At 44.1% G+C, this 21,729-nt stretch overlaps 1 protein-coding gene across 1 annotated transcript in view; it reads right to left on the minus strand.

The window, feature by feature from the left end:
- Window positions 1-12,749: 12,749 nt before the first annotated feature.
- The window catches only part of P4HTM (prolyl 4-hydroxylase, transmembrane), a 212,253-nt gene continuing 203,273 nt past the window's right edge, over window positions 12,750-21,729 (minus strand). Inside the window, exon 9 of the mRNA XM_085624351.1 lies at window positions 12,750-20,601. Coding sequence (XP_085480477.1) covers window positions 20,384-20,601 — 218 coding nt within the window. The 3' untranslated portion in view covers window positions 12,750-20,383. The remainder of the gene's footprint in view (window positions 20,602-21,729) is intronic.

Genomic DNA, 21,729 nt, shown 5'->3' on the forward strand with positions numbered 1-21,729 from the left:
GACACAAATGTCATGGATGGGTGGAAAATAATTTAGAAAGGCTGCTTACTGTGCCAGGAGGAATAAATGCGGCTTTGGAAGGCTGACTTGTCCGTATTCTCCTCCGCAGAACCATTTTGCAGGCTCAGAAATGTATAAATCAGTACGCGGGTATAAATGATAAAACAGCGCAGGATTCCTGGGTAGTCCGGCTTTAGAACTGGTGGTGCCCAGTGCGACAATGTTTGTTGGTGCGCCTCATGGGCGCCCCCCACAGATTCCATCACTACCACCCTTTAGCAGTGCCCCCCTCAAGTCTCCATGACCACTCTCTCTCAGATATATTTAATCAGTTATATAGTGCCACCTATACCAGCGTAAGGTATCAGGGCACTTATCACACACACATTACACAGAGACAATCATTCATATGTGTGTAAATTAGTGTATAGGAAATGTTTCATAAGCCAGAGGACTACAAGGTAAGTCACATGTCATCCATACTGGTAGACAGTATAGTTTAAGAGTGCTTAGTCTGGAGAGGCACAGACTCAGAATTTAAACTATAACCTCAGGGTTGGGGGTAACATTTAATAATTAGGATTTTTTTTTACTGAAATGAACCCTTTTGAAACATTAAATAATGAAAGATGGAGGAAAACATCATAGTGCTCTAATCCATACATTGACTGTTTGCATGCAGCTCTTGAATGACAGTTATTAGCTCACTGTCCCATGTTAGGATTTTAACATCTACACTGCTTTTAACCAAAAGATCTGACAAAGGCACTGACCTATTTAAACTAGCTTCACTGTGTGATGTGCATGGTACACATTCTTTGCAGCAGGCACATTAACACTCAGTGCTACCATAAATGAGTTAAAACTTCCTCTAGAAAAAACTCCTCTCTCTACAAAGAACATTAATCACTGGAGTTTCCTCGATATTTTTTTTGTTGTATGAAAATTGCCGGAGGCCAGCAATGCAGCACCGGGTGATTTTTAAATCATAAAATCCTTCCAAACACGGCGCCCCCTCGAAGAGTCAGCATTTGATGAAGTTAGCTGTCTCTCAGCTTGACTGATGACTTCTCTTTCCCACAGCCGTCCAATTTAATTTCCAGGAGGCCTAGTGAACTTGTCATATCGTTTACTCAAAATGTCGGGGCATAGAAACACTTCCAACTACTCAAGAACAGGGTAACTATTCTATCTCCAGTCACTGAATATATTTGGTAAATGTGTATTTTTGGTCCAAGGAGAGTGAAAATACAGACATAGCAGTTCACATGAGCCTAATAATTGCAGATTCAGCATACGGAACACAGGATCCAGGCAAACATTTCATGAGATTCGTGCAAAACTAATTTAGAACGAATATAGACACAATTCACCTCGTCGGTGACTTCACTTACCTTATTATGTGGGAACGGCAGAAGACGGCCGGCGGTAGAAAGCGGCGGGTGGCAGAAGACGGCAGCAGTAACTCCCCTCTAACGCCAGAGCTGCGTATGGCATGCGTATGCCAGTAATGGAGACTACCTCCGACACCTGTGAACGCACGTACGACGCGTATACGTACGTACGCACGTATCGCGACAGTGCGCCTCCAGGAACAGACCATGTCCCCAGTTTTTGCAGGTGGGACATCTTTTGGCTTCAGCTCGCGTCACTTTTCTACATTGTGGTCGCGGCGCCCCTGGCTCCTCATTACGGCGCACCGGGGTGCCGCGGCGCACAGTTTGGGAACCACCGCACTAGGTGATGCCATTATCACATTATTGTTTGGATGCTGAATAGTTTTATCAGTAAAAATGTATGTGCACATTTTATGATAATTTCAATTGAAAACTTGTTGTCTGTAATGGCAGAGCACTACCACGCCCTCTACTTTACGACTCTTTACACTATGCCACTCCGTTCTATGCCACTCCACGACACACTACACCACTCCAGAACATTCTACTCCACTCTACACCACTTCACTCTATGACGCTCTATTTCATTATATGCCACACCATTCTAAGACACTCTTCTCCACTCTATGCCACTCCACTCTACGAGACTCCACTTTATTTTGCTCCACACTATGACACTCTACTCCATTCCACTCTATGACACCCCACTCAGCAGTCCTCTACGCCACTCCACACTAGACTACTCTACTGCCCTCCATCTTACGTCACTACGCCATTCTGTGCCACCCTATGCCACTCCATTCTACTCCATTGCACCCCTCTCTACGCCACTTCATGACACTATGCCACTCAACTTTACGCCACTCTAGTCTATGCCATTCTCCTCTACACAATTAACTTTTAGCCATGTTGAACAGCATTCACGCTGGTCTACAACATGACTAAAACACATTGGCAAATCCAATGGCTCTTGCATGGAAAATACCTATTGGCTCTGCCAATGATTATTAGCTTCTGTATCTTAATTAAAAACATACCTTAAAAATAAAGTGTTTTTTAGGAGAATTTCTTTTTTAAATTGAATTGTGACATCTGGGTGAATGCTGCTCTTTCTATCAGTTTGCCCAAGAAAAGTCAATTTGTAATCGGTCTTTAGTTGTCAGGGTTCAGCGAGTCCAAGTTTGTTTTCTTTAGTAATGAGCATATGTATGACTTTTTGAGTTTTTCTGGAAATATTCCGGTAGTTAAGGACTTATTGATGATTCTACTTACTGGAGTGGCAGCAGAGGTTGTTAGAAGAATTGTCTTGAAGGTTTGCGGTGGACAGTGGTCAGAAGGGCTGCCGGCAGGCCTGCTTGCTTTGACCATGTCCATAAATTCATCATGTGAAATGGGTTTGAAGAAATGGAGAGGCTGGGTATTCTTTTATTGTTGTTTTGTAAAAAGGTCAGCGCTGGTGCTTTGCCTTTGTTTCAAGTCTGATTCCAGCATGTCTGCTTTGGCCGTGTAATGATTTGCCAGTTTGTCTGTGAAATCTTGAGTTACGGGATGAGCTCTTTTTAGGCAATTTGGTTTACGAAATTCATTGAGTAATTTATAGAATTCTTTATTTGCACATTTAGCATTTTGAATTGTGACCAAATAGTATCTTTTCTTCTCTTTTTTGATAGATAACGTGTATAATCTATTCATTTTTTGAAGGCAAAGTTTGTCTTGATCGGCATTTGTTTTGAGCCAGGCACGTTGCAGCTTTCTAATTTGTTGTTTTATGTCTTATAACTCTGTATTTCTCCAAGGTGCTTATTTTCTTTTGTTCTGTTGTGTGGTTTTTAGTGGCATCAGGATATCAAAAGCTTCATGTAGCCACTCACATAGTTTTTGAACAGAATTTATTTTTTCTAGATCTATACTGGATGTTGTGTTTATAAGTGTTCCAAATTGAGTTTGTTCCACGGTCGCTAGGTGGATGCATGTAAGGGGGTTTTAGGTGCATCGCATAGTGTTGTTTTATGTTGGAAAGCAATCAAATGGTGGTCTGACCATGTGGCCGGAGTTATAGTTTGGAAGGTAACTAGTTCTCTATTTGCAAAAATTACATCTAGGATGTGTCCAGCGTTTTGTGTGGGTTTGTGGACAACCTGATGGAGGTCTGATGATTGTTTTTGGATGGGGAATATTGGGTTTGTCAAACCAAATGTTGAGGTCACCCAGAAGGCAAAGGTTGGAGTGTAGTGTTATCAGGTTTGAAACTGTCTAGAAGCATGTCTGGGAATGTTGCATTGCTAGGTGGGGGTAAAGGAGTAGGAAGTTACAGGAGGAAGTTACAGGAGGAAGATGGTGTAGGATTGCATCTGGTGAAAAGAGCCTCACAACGTTTTATGGAGAAGTCGTCAACTTTAGTGATATGTAATGGTTGCCTGAACACAACAGCTAGGCCACCTCCTTTTTTTCTTATACGATTTTGTGTGATTGTTTGATAGCCTAGAGGAGCGGCTTCTTGTAGGACTGGAGCCATATCATCTCCCAACCATGATTCAGTTATGAATAGTATGACTGGTTTTGCGTTAGTGAGAAGGTGGTAGATGTAATGTTTGTTTTTAGAGAGTGATTATTATATTTATCAGTAGACAGTTTAGAGAATGTGGTTTGGCGTTAGTGTGACTTTGTTTTGTAGAAGAATGAGCAGTATTTTGTGGGCTTGTAGCAGGTGTGTCCTTAGTGCTGGTATTAGCTGTATGAGGATAGCAATAGTGTAGCTGTTCTGTATCATGTTCCTCACCCAGCAGGCTAAGAAGGCATTTTGATGGGTCTGCTTGTGTAGGTGGTGGAGATGGTGTTTGAGAGTGAGTTGGTGTGCTGTGTTGTTTTTGTGGTGTAACCTTATTGTGCAGTACACATGGAGAAGCAAAGTTGTGAGGTGTGGCATGTTGCTTATATTATTTACGTGTTTTTAGGGCGAAAGGTGTATGAGTTAGGGGTGGTGGTGTAGAATGTGGGTCAAGTAGTAAGGTTCTAAATTGTCCAATAGATGAGAGGCGGTTTGAAGAGAGTTGCTGTGCTGCTGTATGTGTATTAGGTGTGGTGGAAGAGAGAAAGCTTGGCATTGGAGTTTGTTCATTTGTGTAGTTTGAAAGGTGGGTGTATGTTTGTATATTGTGATGGTAAGTATTATGAGGTGTTGCACTTGAGATATTTTGTTGTGCTGGTGTGCGTGATATGTTTTGTTTTTGAGGAGTAGTGAAAAGAGGTGCTGACGTATTTGTTTTATTAGATGGATGTGTTTGTATAGTACTGTTTGTGAGTGGAAGCTGTAAGGTAAAGGGGGCGGTGATGTGTTTGTGAGTAGAGTGTATGTTGTGTGTAAGAAGAGATGAAGTAGAGTTAAGAGTGTTTGACTCAGACTTGTTTGCTTCAATAGGTAACATGTGTGGTGAAGTGCAGAGAGTAAGGGTTGTGTGGTTGTGTTATTGTGGTAGAAAGAAGAGGAGGGCGTTGGGTGGAGAAATGATGGAAGGCTGAGTACAGGTTTGTTAGTGACAAAAAGGGATCTATTAGGAGTAATTAGAGCGGGGAGTATGTGTATGGATGGGATATAGTTAAATATGGTGTGGATTTGGGTTGTGTTAGTGATGAGTGGATTGGTTAGTGGTATAGGATAGAGTTGTGTACTGTTTGTAGGTGATGGTGGAAATGTGGGTGATGGTGGAAATGTACGGTAGCTGGGATGGAAGGGTGTATAGATGTGGTTTAGAGGTGGATGCTGAGTTGTTGAATTGTGCATAGGGTTAGTTGGTAGTAAATGAGTGGAGTACTTTTGGTGTGAGTGTGTTAATCTGGTTGTGAATGTGGGTAGTGTAGGGTGGGTGTTGGTGTATTACTGGTCCTAGGCCCGACCAGTCTTGAACAGGCTCAAACAAGCAACTGCCCTTGTCCTAGACGCCCGGGCTGAGATACCCTAAGCCCTAAGGTTAAATAGCCCTAGTAATAAGGTGACCCCTTCAGCCAATGGGAAATCTAACCAGTCACAATTCTAGCCCAAAGCCCTACAACCAGTAGTACACCACCCTCTTACAGCCAATCACATCCCTAGTCCCAGAAGCCAATCAGTCATGAAACCCCAAACCCTACGTCCAATAAAAAAGAAAACAGCCCCAGCCCTAGTCTCTGCCCTCAACGCAACCCTAATCCCAGCAGCCAATCAGACACAAAACCCTAAACCCTACATCCAATAGAAATTCTAACCCAAGCCCTAGTCTCAGCAGCCAATCATACAGGAAACCCTAAATCCTAAGTCCAATAGAAAGCCTAACCCCAGCCCTAGTCCCAACCCTATTCCCAACAGCCAATCATACAGGAAACCCTAAACCCTATGTTCAATCGAAAGCCCAGCCCCAGGAACCAATCCAAACCCCTAAACCTATCCACCAATCCGTTCACTAGTCCTAAGCCCCACATCAATTAAAAACACTGACCCAAAAACCAATCAGTACCCTCAAATACCCAACCAATGAGAACACCAACCCTAATCCAATAGAAACACCAGATGCAAACACCAATCAGTGCACACAGGTAGCATCCAATAGCCGACTATATAAGGTCCCTGCGACGTTAGGCTGGCCATGGAGTTGGAAGCTGCTCCTCAATTCAGAATCTCCTAGGAGACAGACAGGCTCAAGCCACACTTTGAAGTCCTGCAGGTAAGCACCTAACAAACTTTGCCCTCTAACAATAACATTTGTACAAAACTTTACTCACTCTCCTAGCCAAACAATGAGTGTACCATCCCTAAAAAACACAGCTTAAACAGCTAACAGCAGATTACTGCTGTCTCAGTGCACCCTCTGTTCACTCTCTGATGTATAATATCTCTGTTGCTAAGGGGGAAAGGGAGGGAAATCGAGTTCCACTCACTTGCTAACACAAAATGGGACCTGGGGTTGGATTGCTTAATACACAGGGTTGAGCACAGAGCAAGGGAGAAATTAGGAGGGAAAAACAGCTAGTCACGGGTCTTGTGAAAAAACCAAAACATATTTTGGACTGCAAATCCCACAATTAAACAGGTAAAATAAAACAGTCAAGGGCAAGTAAAAAAGACGAATTTCTAAACAAAACAGGTGACAAATGATACAATCATAGACAGGTAAAAAAATTACATATTTAAACTGTAACAACCACAAGCAAAACAGGTGTATCTGATGCAATCACAGGTAGGGAAAATCCTTTTTAAAATTTCAGGACAGAGACAGCACTAGTCTGCCTTCTCACCTCCTCCTGGACCGTGGCTCACTGCAATCTTGGGCACAGGGAAACTGCAGCTGAGAGTGGATCCTTAAAGTACTACTTGACAGGAGGAGGATCATGCACATCCTGTCTGTACTATCTTTTGCGAGTTGGTGGGATAAGATGTAAGCCTCGGTAAGACAAGAGTCAGAGGAACCCATATGAGTTTGCAAGATGTGACTCAGTGACTGGCGGTGGAAAGTGTCAAAGGCTGCAGCAAGCTCAAGCAGGATCAGGAGGCATGAGCCATTTTTATCATTGGTGAAGAAGGCATATCAACTACTTACAAAGTAGCAATGTTCATGCTGCATCATGGTCTGACGTGAGATTGGTAGTCCTACATAAGATTATTTTTGTTGCTCTGCTGCAAATATTTGGCGGAAACTGCTTTCCCAAAAATCTTTCTTATGAAAAGTCGGTGGGAAATGTGGCGAAAGTTGGTGAGGTTGCTTGGGTCCAAGGTAGGGTTCCTCAGCAGGGAAGGATGTGTACTCCTGTTTTAGGGTATCTGAAAAGGTTCCTTAGCTGAGGGGCAGCAGAGAACGCATATCTTGAAACGGATTTTACAATGGAGGATGATAGGATGACAGGTAGTTTGAAGTGAAAAGTTGGGAGGAATAGCTGCATGGAGGATGAGGAATGAGGCGAGAATTCTTCAGTGCAAATTCTTGTTCAATCCAGGGAATTGGCAGACCAAGTAGAAGGATTTTGCCTAGGATGTTGAAAGTAAAAAGTGGCAGATGATGTCCTTGAAAGACCTGGAAGTGGGGGAATGTTGGGTGCAGGTATAATCCCCCCCCCTTCTGTCTTGTGTGTTTGGTACGTGTGTTGGAGTTTGTTACCTACAGGCAGGAGCATTTCTAGGTGTGAGTGGATGTGGGTGTGAACCACGTTTCAGGGATGAATAGTGCATCTGCGTTCTGAACCGTGATGGTCGTAGTTGTCATTAGCGATGAGGATTACAAAGTGAGGATTAGGAAGCATGGATTGATGATCTGAGCTTTGGGTCATGTGAGTTTGCTGATGAGTAATATGTGGATGAGGTTTCTGTTTATGTATGGGAAAGATGTCTGTGTTTACGTGGTCTATGTGTGAATGTGGGTGTGTGGAAGGGTGCAGTTTGAGAAAGGCACGTTTTGCTAATGTCTTACGTTCGATGCAAGGGTTCTGCTCCTAGGTCATTCTAGCCCCAAACAGGCGCAAATATGTGGTGGCCTTTTCTTTGCCCTTCAATTGCTGAAGAAGTCCCTGCAGTAGGATATCCAAGGGGTAGAATGTAAATAGGGCTTCTGATTGGCTGGGGTGGATCGCCTCCGAATGGGAAGCAGCTATGCTCCCTGGGGTGCCCCCTATGGTGGTGCTGTGGTTTGGCAGCAATGATTGGCCAAGATTTGTCATGGCATGTGGTGGGAATCTTGAAGATGGCTGCTCATTGGTTGTTGGGCGCGTTGCTGCAGTGCTGCTTCTGGTCCAACTCTGTTGTTATTGGTATCTGGATAGCACAGAAAGCGATTTTCAGAGACAAACAATGCTTTTGCAAATCACCTCTATACTGACTTGTATCGTGTACTACAACAGTAGTGCTAAAACATATCCAGAGCTCACAAAGCACCTTGGCCTGATTTGTTGTAGGTTGAGGTATCTCAGTAGTGACACCTAGTGAGCTCTAGGAAATCACCTCTGTTCTGAGTTACTTGGTAAGGTATATCAGGGGCTCAACACACCTGCTACAGAGATATATGTAGTCTCAGGTCAAATTCTAAGCTAGTGTTTGCAGGTGGTGGCATCAGCTCCTACTTTTGAGGCCCAAGACTTATTTTTCATCACCAGACTGGACCAGAGCAAGAGAAAGAAGGAACAAGGGTGAAAGGCAGCGGAAGATAAAGATAGCAAAAGAGAGATGGAAGGAAAAGGCAGGGATAAATAGAACTTGCAAAGTAAGATAAAGAGAAAGGACTTGTAGGATGCTGGCAGAAAGAGGTATGTGGTGGAATAAGTAATTTATATTTGCAACTCCAGCGTTTGTCAGCATTGGCGGTGGGCTCCTAAGAAAAACTTTGGGTTGCTGCACTTTTTTTTCATCAGAGTAGGCCCTGTCCATATAAATTCTATTGAGCCGAGTTAAAACAAGACTTGCTATTCTTCACATAAGTTTAGCTAACATTAAATGTGATATACAGATGTGTTCTATTTTCTCTGTTCCAGAGTGTGTATATTAACCCGCTGTATAAAACAGGATTAAAAAAATCCTGGAGCCCTGTATGTCGTTTTTTAAAAATAGCTGAAGGTAAGCAAGTACGATTACTCACAAAGTTGAGTACATGCTGCAGAGATCTTTGTGTGCCCTGTGGTAACTAGTCCCGAGTAGAAAATGTCACTCCGCCTGCGGAATTGCAGGGACTCTGTGTTACCCTTGTAATGAGGAGTTCTGACCAAATTCTGCCAGTCGCCACGTGGTGGAATTTTTTCTCCCTCAAGGCTCCAGAAATGCAAGTTGGCGAGTGCAAGAGAGATTTGGTGTTCTGTAGTCCGGTTTTCGGAGAGACTTTTTAACCTAGGCGGTCACGAAAGGGCACGGTCGCGATCAGAGGGTTGCTTGCATTCCCAGTAGATTTTCTACTTGAGCGTCCGCAAAAGCAATTCGAATGGCCACATTCTCTTGCGCACAGCGAGGTGCCGTTAACCGTGATTTTTCAGCAAGCAATGCGGTACTGGAGTTAAATCGCAGCACAACCAGCGTGGCATGCATATTTCCGCCCGTTAGCGGAACTATAAGGAGTCTCGCTGAGTTTTTATGTAAATCCACGGAATTTCGCGGAGAGGAATTCCATGAGTTCTGCCCACCCCTAGTGGTAAAAATATAAAATCTAAATAAAAGCTCAGAAAGCTGATGTTGTGTGCCACAGAATGATTCAAAACCTGCAGGTCCCAAATTCCAATCCCAGTAATATATTGTGGCGGAGTTATCATTCCTGAAATAAAACAGGAGTACTCTACCGGTCTGCAAGTCATGGTTTCCAATGCCAGCAGATTAGCTCAAGCGATCTGTATATAAGCTACTGATTAGTGATGTGAATCCCTTCTGGGCCACCACTGCCCTTCCTCCTTCCGAGATTGAAAAACGAGTCTATTTGCACTCAGTAATAGAAACAGGTAACACCACAGAGTTCGAATACTGCATGAATTCAATACTTTAAATAAAAACAAATTATAATGTTTTTAACAAAAATGCCTTCCTTTACAGGTTTCTTCATTTCACAGAGAGACGCCAGTAGATATTTAGGCTGCTCCCTTCTGTCACTGCTGCTGCTTGTTCACCCCCAAATCACAGGTGAATGTTGCCTTACACCGGTGACGCGAGGGTCTCCACCTCTTGTCACTAAGAGAAAGATGCCCCTCTCTCAACCTCATCTGCTTCTTATGCACAATCTTGAGTCCTCCTAACCCCCTCTGTGTGCCTTGGAGAGCCCCACCTCTTGTTACTAAGAGAAAGCCGCCCTTCTCTCCACCTCGCCCGATTCTTATGCACCATCTTGAGTCCTTCCTCCCCCCCTCTGTGTGCCTTGGAGAGCCCCACCTCTTGTCACTAAGAGAAAGCCCTTCTCTCCACCTCACCTGCTTCTTATGCACCATCTTGAGTCCTTCCTACCCCCTCTGTGTGCCTTGGAGAGCCCCACCTCTTGTTACTAAGAGGAAGCCGCCCTTCTCTCCACCTCACCTGCTTCTTATGCACAATCTTGAGTCCTTCCTACCACGTCTGTGTGCCTTGGAGAACCCCACCTCTTGTCACTAAGAGAAAGCCCTTCTCTCCACCTCACCTGCTTCTTATGCACAATCTTGAGTCCTTCCTCCCCCTCTGTGTGCCTTGGAGAGCCCCACCTCTTGTCACTAAGAGAAAGCCGCCCTTCTCTCAACCTCACCTGCTTCTTATGCACAATCTTGAGTCCTCCCAACCCCCTCTGTGTGCCTTGGATAGCCCCACCTCTTGTCACTAAGAGGAAGCCGCCGTTCTCTCCACCTCACCTGCTTCTTATACACCATGTTGAGTCCTTCCTCCCCCCTCTGTGTGCCTTGGAGAGCCCCACCTCTTGTCACTAAGAGGAAGCCGCCCTTCTCTCCACCTCACCTGCTTCTTATGCACAATCATGAGTCCTCCCAACCCCCTCTGTGTGCTTTGGATAGCCCCACCTCTTGTCACTAAGAGGAAGCCGCCCTTCTCTCCACCTCACCTGCTTCTTATGCACAATCATGAGTCCTCCCAACCCCCTCTGTGTGCCTCGGAGTGGCCTCCACCTCTTGTTACTAAGAGGAAGCCGCCCTTCTCTCCACCTCACCTGCTTCTTATGCACTATCTTGAGTCCTCCCAACCCCCTCTGTGTGCCTTGGAGAGCCTCACCTCTTATCACTAAGAGAAAGCCGTCCTTCTCTCAACCTCACTTGCTTCTTATGCACCATCTTCAGTCCTCCCAACCCCCTCTGTGTGCCTTGGAGAGGCTCACCTCTTATCACTAAGAGAAAGCCACCCTTCTCTCCACCTCACCTGCTTCTTATGCACAATCATGAGTCCTCCCAACCCCCTCTGTGTGCCTCGGAGTGGCCTCCACCTCTTGTCACTAAGAGAAAGCCGCCCTTCTCTCCACCTCACCTGCTTCTTATGCACAATCTTGAGTCCTTCCTCTCCCCTCTGTGTGCCTTGGAGAGCCCCACCCCTTGTTACTAAGAGAAAGTCCTTCTCTCCACCTCACCTGCTTCTTATGCACCATCTTGAGTCCTCTCATCCCCCTCTGTGTGCCTTGGAGAGCCCCACCTCTTGTCACTAAGAGAAAGCCGCCCTTCTCTCCACCTCACCTGCTTCTTATGCACAATCTTGAGTCCTCCCAACACCCTGTGTGTGCCTTGGAGAGCCCCACCTCTTGTCACTAGGGGAAAGCCGCCCTTCTCTCCACCTCACCTTCTTCTTATGCACAATCTTGAGTCCTTCCTCTCCCCTCTGTGTGCCTTGGAGAGCCCCACTCCTTGTTACTAAGAGAAAGCCGCCCTTCTCTCAACCTCACCTGCTTCTTATGCACAATCTTGAGTCCTCCCAACCCATCTGTGTGCCTTGGAGAACCCCCCCTCTTGTTACTAAGAGAAAGCCCTTCTCTCCACCTCACCTGATTCTTATGCACAATCTTGGGTCCTTCCTACCCTATCTGTGTGCCTTGGAGTGGCCTCCACCTCTTGTCACTAAGAGAAAGCCGCCCTTCTCTCAATCTCACCTGCTTCTTATGCACCATCTTCAGTCCTCCCAACCCCCTCTGTGTGCCTTGGAGAGGCCCACCTCTTGTTACTAAGAGAAAGCCCTTCTCTCTACCTCACCTGATTCTTATGCACAATCTTGGGTCCTTCCTACCCTATCTGTGTGCCTTGGAGTGGCCTCCACCTCTTGTCACTAAGAGAAAGCTGCCCTTCTCTCCACCTTGCCTGTTTCTTATGCACAATCTTGATTCCTTCCTACCCCCTCTGTGTGCCTTGGAGAGCCCCACCTCTTGTCACTAAGAGAAAGCCGCCCTTCTCTCCACCTCGCCCACTTCTTATGCACCATCTTGAGTCCTTCCTCCCCCCTCTGTGTGCCTTGGTGTGGCCCCACCTCTTTTCACTAAGAGAAAGCCCTTCTCTCCACCTCACCTGATTCTTATGCACACTCTTGGGTCCTTCCTACCCTATCTGTGTGCCTTGGAGTGGCCTCCACCTCTTGTCACTAAGAGAAAGCCGCCCTTCTCTCCACCTCACCCGCTTCTTATGCACCATCTTGAGTCCATCCTCCCCCCTCTGTGTGCCTTGGAGAGCCCCACCTCTTGTCACTAAGAGAAAGCCGCCCTTCTCTCCACCTCACCCGCTTCTTATGCACCATCTTGAGTCCATCCTACCCCCTCTGGTGTGAGCAGCAGGACACTGGTTCCTCACTTGCCCTGCAGAATACATACGTCTCAACACACAAGTACATACATCCGCAGACATGTTCAACAGAAGTGACCCACATTACAGACTTCCGATCCTACCCACTTTAAATCATCCCAGAAATCAAAATCACTTTTAAAATCTTTTATTATGAGAATCAACTGTGTTTCTGTGAACATTCAAATGATAAATATGAAACCATAAATATGAATAAATAATTACTCAGTGCAATCAATGCAAACGTGAATGTAAACACTTAAATAACAGAAAGAGCAATGAGGAAATGACAATATGTGCATGCATTGTGTGGCCACAATGTACAAAGGGACCGGGTCCCACTGTATATTCCAAAGGTTTCCCCACAGGCACACGGGAGGAGAACCCCGCAGAAGTCTCGTTCCTTACTGGACCTGACACACATGGGTTCGGAGGCGGTAAACAGTCAGATGTGCCTTTTCAACCTTCATTTCACCATTTAATAATAACAGGCCTCATGCATTTGAAAGTAATTGAAACAGATTAAAGAGAACATCTCAACAGTTGGACTACTGAACTGCTTGTGTGTTGTCCTGCTGGTGAGGTGGTCTTAGAAGTCAATATTGCCTTGACCTGGACAGCACAGCAATCCCATGGATCTGTAAGTCACTGTCCTTTCCGATAAGGCAACTTCTTGCCACTTTTTGATGATGCAGACCTAGACTTTCCAATTCGTATGCTGTCACAAGAGGGACGTACATGGTCTCTGATAGGATTGGGGGGGGAATTGCCTGGCTTGACCTCCTTCATGGCGACAATGGGGTGCACCTCAATAAAGCACCACACACACTATGCTTTTTCGGGCCCTACTTTTTGTTCATCTAGATTGAAACCAGGCTGACAACACACGCCTTTTGAGTCTCATTGGAGTTGTATGCAATTTAAATGCATGATGACCAAGGAGCAGAAAAGAGATCAGTTAATTGCAGACCAGCACACTAACAAATTCTCTTCAGAGCTCTGGTATCACACCTCTATTCTAGAATGTACGAGTATTACATATCTCTTGATTCTGTCTTATTACCTCGATTTTGGAAATGTTGCCAGCAGTAGGAAAAAAACACACCCCTAGGCTTTCACTTTAGTAAAATGGAAAGTTATTTATCTGTAACGTCAGTACATAACAGAATCTTCAATCAATTCAAAAATACAAAATATCTCTGCTTCTTCGGGCCTTGGATCCCACACAGAGATGAAGATATTCTATGTTTATGAAGTCAGTGAAGCTCCCAAGATGGGCAAGAGGACTCCATGTCATCCCACCATGAAAACTGAATTTACAGCCAGGGGTAACTAGATCCTACATAGAGACTAAAGTATAGAAAAGTTTGCAGAAAGGACAGGAGACAATAGGGTCAGACGATCCCAATTTATCTGACCAAAATAAACAAAAAAATATTGCTTTTTATATGACTGGAGTTTTGTCATTTTTCTATAAAGGCCGTGTGACACACCTACTCCCAAAGGAGGACATCAATGAGCTGATTCATAAAATGCATTTTAAATATGCGTCTTTATAATGGATTTGTGTACAAAGTAGAGGGAAGAGCCCACAATGTGCTATAGGGCTTGGGCTTAAAGGTGCATGTTGCAGGTAGAACACTACTGGACCATAATGCAACCCTTCTAGGGTGGCAGAATAGGCAATTACATCTCCTTCAATAAAATAATTGTTTACTCGGTTTTTACAGTACATGCACTGTAATCGATATATAAGCAATAGCAATAAATAGCTAAAATGGTAAACAAACAAGATGTTTTATGTCAAAAATAAAGTACATATATTTAAATAACACAACATAATGTGGGTTCTAAGATTTTCTGTCAGTCAGATGCTCTTCATTACAAAAAAATACAGTAAAGAAATTGAGCAAACAAAGCAGATTCATGACCCTTGGAATTATCACAGAAGGGTCCAGTAGGGCCCAAAGATGATACACACATTTGACACAGATAAAGAATGTTTTCATTATGAATATGAAACTATCATTCATCTGATATACAACAGTTGAGATAACACAACTAATCAAACAGCAAATGAACATCCTCTCTGGCTGTGGTGGCCTGTAGGCAAGGACGTCAGATCTCCACCCTCCTTTCCAGTGCATGAGTACCTGTGAGGCTGAGTAAAGGTTAGCCTGACAAACACTCATCATGTCAGGGTCAGACAGCCAGGCATCCACGGTTTGTCGAGTCAAGGATCTCAACCCTGAGGCAGTGACATCATCACACCGAAGGTTTGTGAGGATCCTCCTCCTGATGTTTTGGGGGGGAGCATCACTGACAAAGTCAGTCCCATAGTGCCCTGGGCTGACTGTCAATCAGTGGAGTCTCACACACCACCCTTTTTCAACTCGTCACAGAGTGGCGTGGGTTCAGCAAGTCTCCCCACCCCGTGATAAGGTAGGAAAGGTCATCCTCTTATGAGCTGATGCTTGACAAGGTTAGGCAATGAGAGGAGCCAGAGGGATCTTCCTGGTTGTGCTGCCTACGGCTGCCGGAAGCCTCCAGCTCCCTCCTGGGCCATCGAGCATCTCCCTCCCACCACAGACAGGTCCTGCATTTCCACCAAGGCCCTCCAGGTGAGTGTACTACATTGAATGTTTGGATGCATGTGTATACGTATTTGTATTTGCGCGTGTATTCTTGTGACTAGGTGTCTGTGTGTTTGTGCATGTTTGTGAATGGGTAGGTGTGAACTTGTGTGTGCACTTGTGAATGAATGGGTGTGAGTATATGGGCCAGTGTATGCTTGTGGATGGGTGGAAAAGAGTATGTGTGCCCGTGGCTCACCTTCTACAATTAAGCAGCCGCCACTACTGTCTGGTGCTCGAGCCCCGTTTACCCAAGCACTAACATGTAGGTTGAAAATGTCACATACACCATGTATTTTAAGCTGCTTGATAAGAACAAGTCAATCAAGGAAAGTCTAAATAGTTTTTCATAAGTCATGTGATAAAATATTGCCTCCGAGTTTTTACAGATGTATTCATCACAAATCTACATTTCTTTGGTGTGTATACATCTACGGACATAACAGTTACAAACAGAATCCTAAACACAAATGAACTTTACTACAAGACAGCGAGTATGCCTTTAAGTATCCGTGTACATAAACATGAATACTCTTTGTGAAATCTTTAAACAACATCCTTTGTACCGCCAAGCAGTCTGCAGTGAATCCAGGTAGCTCTGTCAGTTTGCCTCTCCCTGGAAACACTCCGATATGCTTTTAATGTTGTCTCCTTTTAAAGTGGCTCAAAAAGCTATTCAATAAATACATACAAGCTCTAGACACAGTTATGTAATCTCTATAATTTACAAAAACAAATATTTTCTTTGTAAATATATTTTTTCTAGTATTGCACAAAGGTGTCTGTCCAAACAGTAAACAGGAACCTTTCAGAAAAGTACTTCAGCCCTGAGATTAATTTACAGACTTGCATACATTTTTAGTTTCTTGTGGTTGTTTCCTATTACTCAGACCATGCTGGCCCATCTGCTATTGCCACATATTAGGATGTTACTTCCCTTTAAGATCATTATATCAATTATCTTTCATTTGTTTTCCTGGTATGAGGATTTCTACTTTGAGCTCTCTTCCAGAATCCCTACTTCTAGCAGAAACCTATCAAAACATTTTCCAAAGTTAAAACTGGTTTTAGGGATACTTCCTGCATATAGATGGGAGTGGGCAAAATTTGTATTTTACCTAACCTACAAAGGTTTGTGAAGGTTAAAAACTACACATTTCACAAAGCTTGCAACACTTTGTGTGCCTATGCGAAAAAAGCTTTCGAAAAAAAGTTTTGGGAAAGACAATTCTCGGACTAGAAGGGGTTTTTGCTGATTTTTTTTGTTGCAAATCCTATTTTTAATGGATTTGTTTGCACATTTTTGTTAAAATTTTGCAATCTTCGCAAAGTTTTGAAAATAATTTCATGCGGAGCTAAAACTTTGCCGTTTTAAATACCTATAGGTACAAATTCCAGGGAACTTACAAAATCCTCCTTCATTCACAAGTAAGCCACACCATATCGTCTTACTGGACAGCTGAACGCCCTGCAACTTGAACTGCTTATTGGTTTTGTTTACTTTCCAGAGCAGGTTAATAATTATTTGCAATTTGTTGCCTGATGAGAAGAGCACAGATCCCGACTCCGGCTCCCAATAGCCCACTTTCCCATGAAGCTTCTATCAGTTGAAATGTGATTACTCGTATCTGGCATCACATGAAAGACAACCTCAGCAAGTCCATATGTACTGAACGCCTTTGATATATGAACCATTACAGCACCTAGGCCAAAGATACATGAACATCTACAGTAACCTCTTAAGCCATCCCTACAAAGTCACTAAGAATGTAGGAGTCGGCTCCTCTTGAAGCTTCCCTGTTAAGAGATACTAACCATGTTGTTGTTCGGTCTCATCCCTTTCCCAGCAAACTGAGCTAGGGATCAGTTGGTCTTTGTATGGATGGGCCGTGTAGGGAAAAGCCTGGTATAGACTCAACACTTTAAATATCACCTTTGTCTCTACAGCAGCTCTAGGGCTGCCACCTTGTATTCTTGGTCTATGTGGCTTCCTCCTTTGCCCATTAAATGTGTTTGAGCTCCTTTTGTCGGCCTGGGTAGCGCCTGGCTGCCTGTCTCCTTAGTCAGTGGATCACGGAAAAAGCCTTAAGAAAGAGAACAATGTAATATAGTAGCTGACGTTGGGAATTCACAGCACAGCACCATCTCCACTGGCTCCCCAGCTTGAGTTTCTGAATCACCTGTGTGGAACAACCCAAAACTGAGCTTTTGCCTTTAGTACTGAAAAATGTTTCCTGGGGTTTCTGCTGCACAGAGATCTTCTGCGAGTGAGAAGCGAGTCTGGAATGTCTTATCTTCATATTAAGAAATGTACATAGTTCTTTGGACTTGAGGCACCTCAAGTCTGACTGGTAACTGGAGAAAGGCTAAAAATGATGCGAAAGTGTGCTCGAAGAGCCAGCCACCTGATTCTCTCACCTGGGTAGCAACCATTAGACCAGAGTACCCCTGATGACAGTACCACAAAAGATAGCTGTAAAGCAGCTGGTTGCAGAGGCGCTGTTAGGGTCAGTATGGTTCCTTCTATTCAGGACCGTACGTCTGTGCAAAGCGTGAGACGCTGCGTGCACGAGGAGAGATGATCTTATTTCTTGGGTGGGCCACATGATCATTGATAAAATATTGCTTTCATTCATTACATTTGCCAACATTCAGTTCTTGATATGTGGAAACTGCTGTGTCTTGAGCAAAAAAGCCTGATATCTATTGACTTTTATTTTCTATTAATAGTCCAACTGAATGAACAGTTCTGACCACCCTTCTGCTCTGGGAAAGCTTCTCTGATGGAAGAGCAAACACAGGACCAGAGTCTTGGGGAATTGAAGTGCACCTGGGAATCAGCCTGGAGGCCCCAACTGCATGAACAGAGATCAGCAGCATGGCTGTCATGAAATGTGCTGCACAAATGTGTTTAATGTTACATTTATTTGGCACAAAAGCCAAGTGTCTCTGCGAGTGCCAAGGTGTTGGTCAAGAGCCTGACTCAGAGAAAGCCCCAGAGGGTTTTGCACGTTGTGTAAGTGTAGAGGAGCTGTTGTGGCCTCAGTATAATGTGCACAGCTTTCTTTAGCTGCTGGGATAAAGGGAGTATAATGACCTGTCAATAGCTAGGGCTCTGAGGAGGAGTAATATTGCCACGTTGGTTGTGGATCACGCTGTGTGGAGAGCACAAAACAGTAGATTTTATTTTCAAGCACAGTGGGAATTTGGGATGAGAATTTGACAGAACAATCACGCCTATAGGTTGAATTCTGGCTGGCTGTGGTAACCAATATAACCTAGGAAAGGTGACCTGGTTTCCTCTCTGTTTTTACAAGGGGTCAGGCGGCAGAGTTCTACATTTTTGGCTTCCCTCTATATAACTTATAATTGAGACCTTTGTATAAGCTGTTGTGGTACACTTGTTTTGGTTCTTTTATTGGTGAAATTAACATTTCCGAGGAGCCCAGTCAAGGTGTTGCTGGGTGACATCAATTCCATATTTACTATTCTATTATCTGTCGCGGATGGAAGTGTCAGTCATGGGAACTCTTTGCTCCATGAATGGGGAAAAGACCTGCCAATGAGTCTCCTCACAGTAACACTCATTTCCAATCTGTGTTTGGATTCAACTGATCTGAGCTGTGTTTGCACCACACTCAACCAGCTCTTCTCATCTGCTGCTTGCACATTGGAAAATACTACTAACAGTTTAAGTGTCATGTCTAAGCTTCACTGAAATATCAAACCGCTGTGGCAAGAGTGTTGATCCCTGAGCCACAGCGTAAGTAGGAGGTGCTGGTAGAGCCTCCATATGTGGATCCAGCTGACACGCCATTAGGAAGGAGAGCATGTGAGCGAGTATATTAGTCAGCATAATCATTCCTAATGCACATTCCACAAAGCAACCTGCCCACTGGTGCCGATTGAAGCCACAAATAAAAACATGCAATGTATCCTCCGTATATCAAACCAACATTGAGAGTCAAACCCTAAAGTCTCGTCCATTAGAAATGGCAGACTACTATCAGGGCAGGCACATCTCTGAGCGCGTAACACTATGTTACACCAGGGGTCAACTAGGGCCATCTCACTCTGGTTAAACATTTGCTTGTGTGGAGTTCACATCACTAGAGCATTGAGGCTGCATCTTGTTCTAAACATCCAGGAGTTCTTCTCAAAAGTACACAAATGTCAACCCTAAGACTCTAGACTGAATGGAAGGGGTTAAACATCATCTCTTTGTGTGGTGAACTTTAATAGCCTCAACCTGATGCATAGGAAGCCTTATTCGCCTGCATAGGAAGCCTTATTCGCCTGTACGAATGACAGAACTGCCATAAACAAGGGAGGCTGTGAAACTGTTCAGAAAATGTGGAAATGGCAGCTTTCAATAAACAAACAACCACACTTTGCTCTGCATAGGTGTCTAGAAATTACAAATACAAAAGTGCACTGATGCACTTTGGGGGTGAACCAATGGGGATGTGTAAACATTTAATATCTGCGGAGCACTACAGTGATATGGTTGTGAAGTCGTAAACAGTTTCTCAAGTACTAGGACTAACGGAATGAGCCAAAGAGGTTGAGCCTACTTCTTCGAGCACCACCCATTAAAAGTCAGTTTGTGAAAATCAAAAAGAAGGGCTTCTCTGGAGTTATGCCGCTTATTTGCTTGTCTCTGTCCCTTCTTAATCTCTATGGTGCTGCTGTATGAAAGTAGTCTTTGGGTCAGGATTATGTTTCCCCACTGATGGCATAATCGTACAATGAGGCAGTCACTAGTGCGATGACACAAGGAGCGTACGAGTGCCAACCTGTGCTGAGCAATCTGTGAGCATGTAGAGTCAACAGCTGATTAAACGCAGCTAAGAATTCCAAAAACACCTTGAAAATCTTAACAAAACACATGTTGAACACAAACACTGATGCTTCTGGAAAGTGGCACTCAGCAGGCTGGAGACACTTGAAACAGTCAACGAGTCCTTTTGGGACTCATGTATCTCACCTACCATGAGCTCCTGTGCTGCGAAGCTACAAGACTTCTTACAATCATGGTCGGTGTAAAGGGTACCAAGCGTGCATTAAGCGAACGGGTGGTGACTGCTCACTATGCTCAAAGTGCCACCTTCGATGAAGTTCAACCTCTGATGACTATAGATCCAAGTGCACGTCTTTGTAGGATTTGTCTACGGTCCAGTCTGACTGGGAGTCAGTATCCTCTTTGCCATAGAGCGCCATCTCTTGTTGGAAACGAATCTGGCGCAGCCTGTTTGGGTCCACATTGATCCAGTTGTTTGCAATCCACTTGACACCTTGAGTGACCAGGCAGCCACCATGCAGGGAGTATTCATCCAGTTCTCCTACCCAACCTGGAACAAGAACACACAAACAAGTTACTCTGCTTCTGGTGAGAGAACATTATGGAAGAGTAACCTCTTCCTTCAGTTCTCCAACTTATAAGTCAAACTGATTAAATTGTGCAAGGGAATATCACAGTACTGTGGGTAAATAGAAGATGCATGTAATTAAATGCAAATGTTCTATGGTGGTTGCCAGCAGAGGGTACGTCCAGACTCTGAGTACCTGGATATCCACAATGCTCACGGCTCGTACATATAATGCCCTTCTGAAGCGCACAAGGTGCCTTACAAACCTTCTGTAAATACTTCAGTGACTCCAGTACGTCTGGAGATCCTTCCACTGTAAAGGCCGATTAACATGCTGCTCATTTATCTAATGACAAATATCATGGTTATAGCGCATAAGGAAACTAAGCTTTATCTACAACAACACCCGAAGTCGGGAAAACGCTTCCAGTTCGCCTTTGCAAAACAAATTATGCCATGAAATTTCACCATGCTCTGAAGATGGGGCACCCTATTTAGCAATTACCCATCTAGAATTTACAAGTGATATCTACATCTTGCCATTCTAAAGTTGAAAGCAAGTCCTCAATACCAAATAACTTTCAGCTTTGTGTGATATAAAGTCCACGGGATTGATCAATCAATATTACATCTATCCATTGTGACAGCACTGGGTCCAAGGAATGTCCAACCTGCACCATAAGTGCTACTCTTTGTTTATTTACCAAATACGTTCACAGAGTCTTTCTGACGGCAAACCCCCAAAGTACGCAACTACCACCTTCAACGTAACTATACTCTGCCTCACTTGGAATAGCGTCCCATCACAGAGCTAGCAATCGTCCGGGGTATTTGAAAGCTCAATAACTAAGGTACCACATCATATCATAACATAAGATAACATGCCTTACCAAAATATAGTACTCAAATGTGAGCTGCGTTGGTGGGCATATATAAATATTATTTACTCCACCAAGTAACTAAGAGATTTCAAATATTTGGGAACAATGTGTCAGTTTTGTTACACAAGTGCTCAATGTCCAAGTAAATAAAATGTCAGGTCCTCTGCATTGTTGATATTTTCCCACCAATGCCATTAACTTCGCTGCTCCCTTGTTGCCGGAGGAACAG

The sequence above is a fragment of the Triturus cristatus genome, chromosome 9, assembly GCF_964204655.1.
Source record: "Triturus cristatus chromosome 9, aTriCri1.1, whole genome shotgun sequence".
Classification (NCBI taxonomy): Eukaryota; Metazoa; Chordata; class Amphibia; order Caudata; family Salamandridae; genus Triturus; species Triturus cristatus.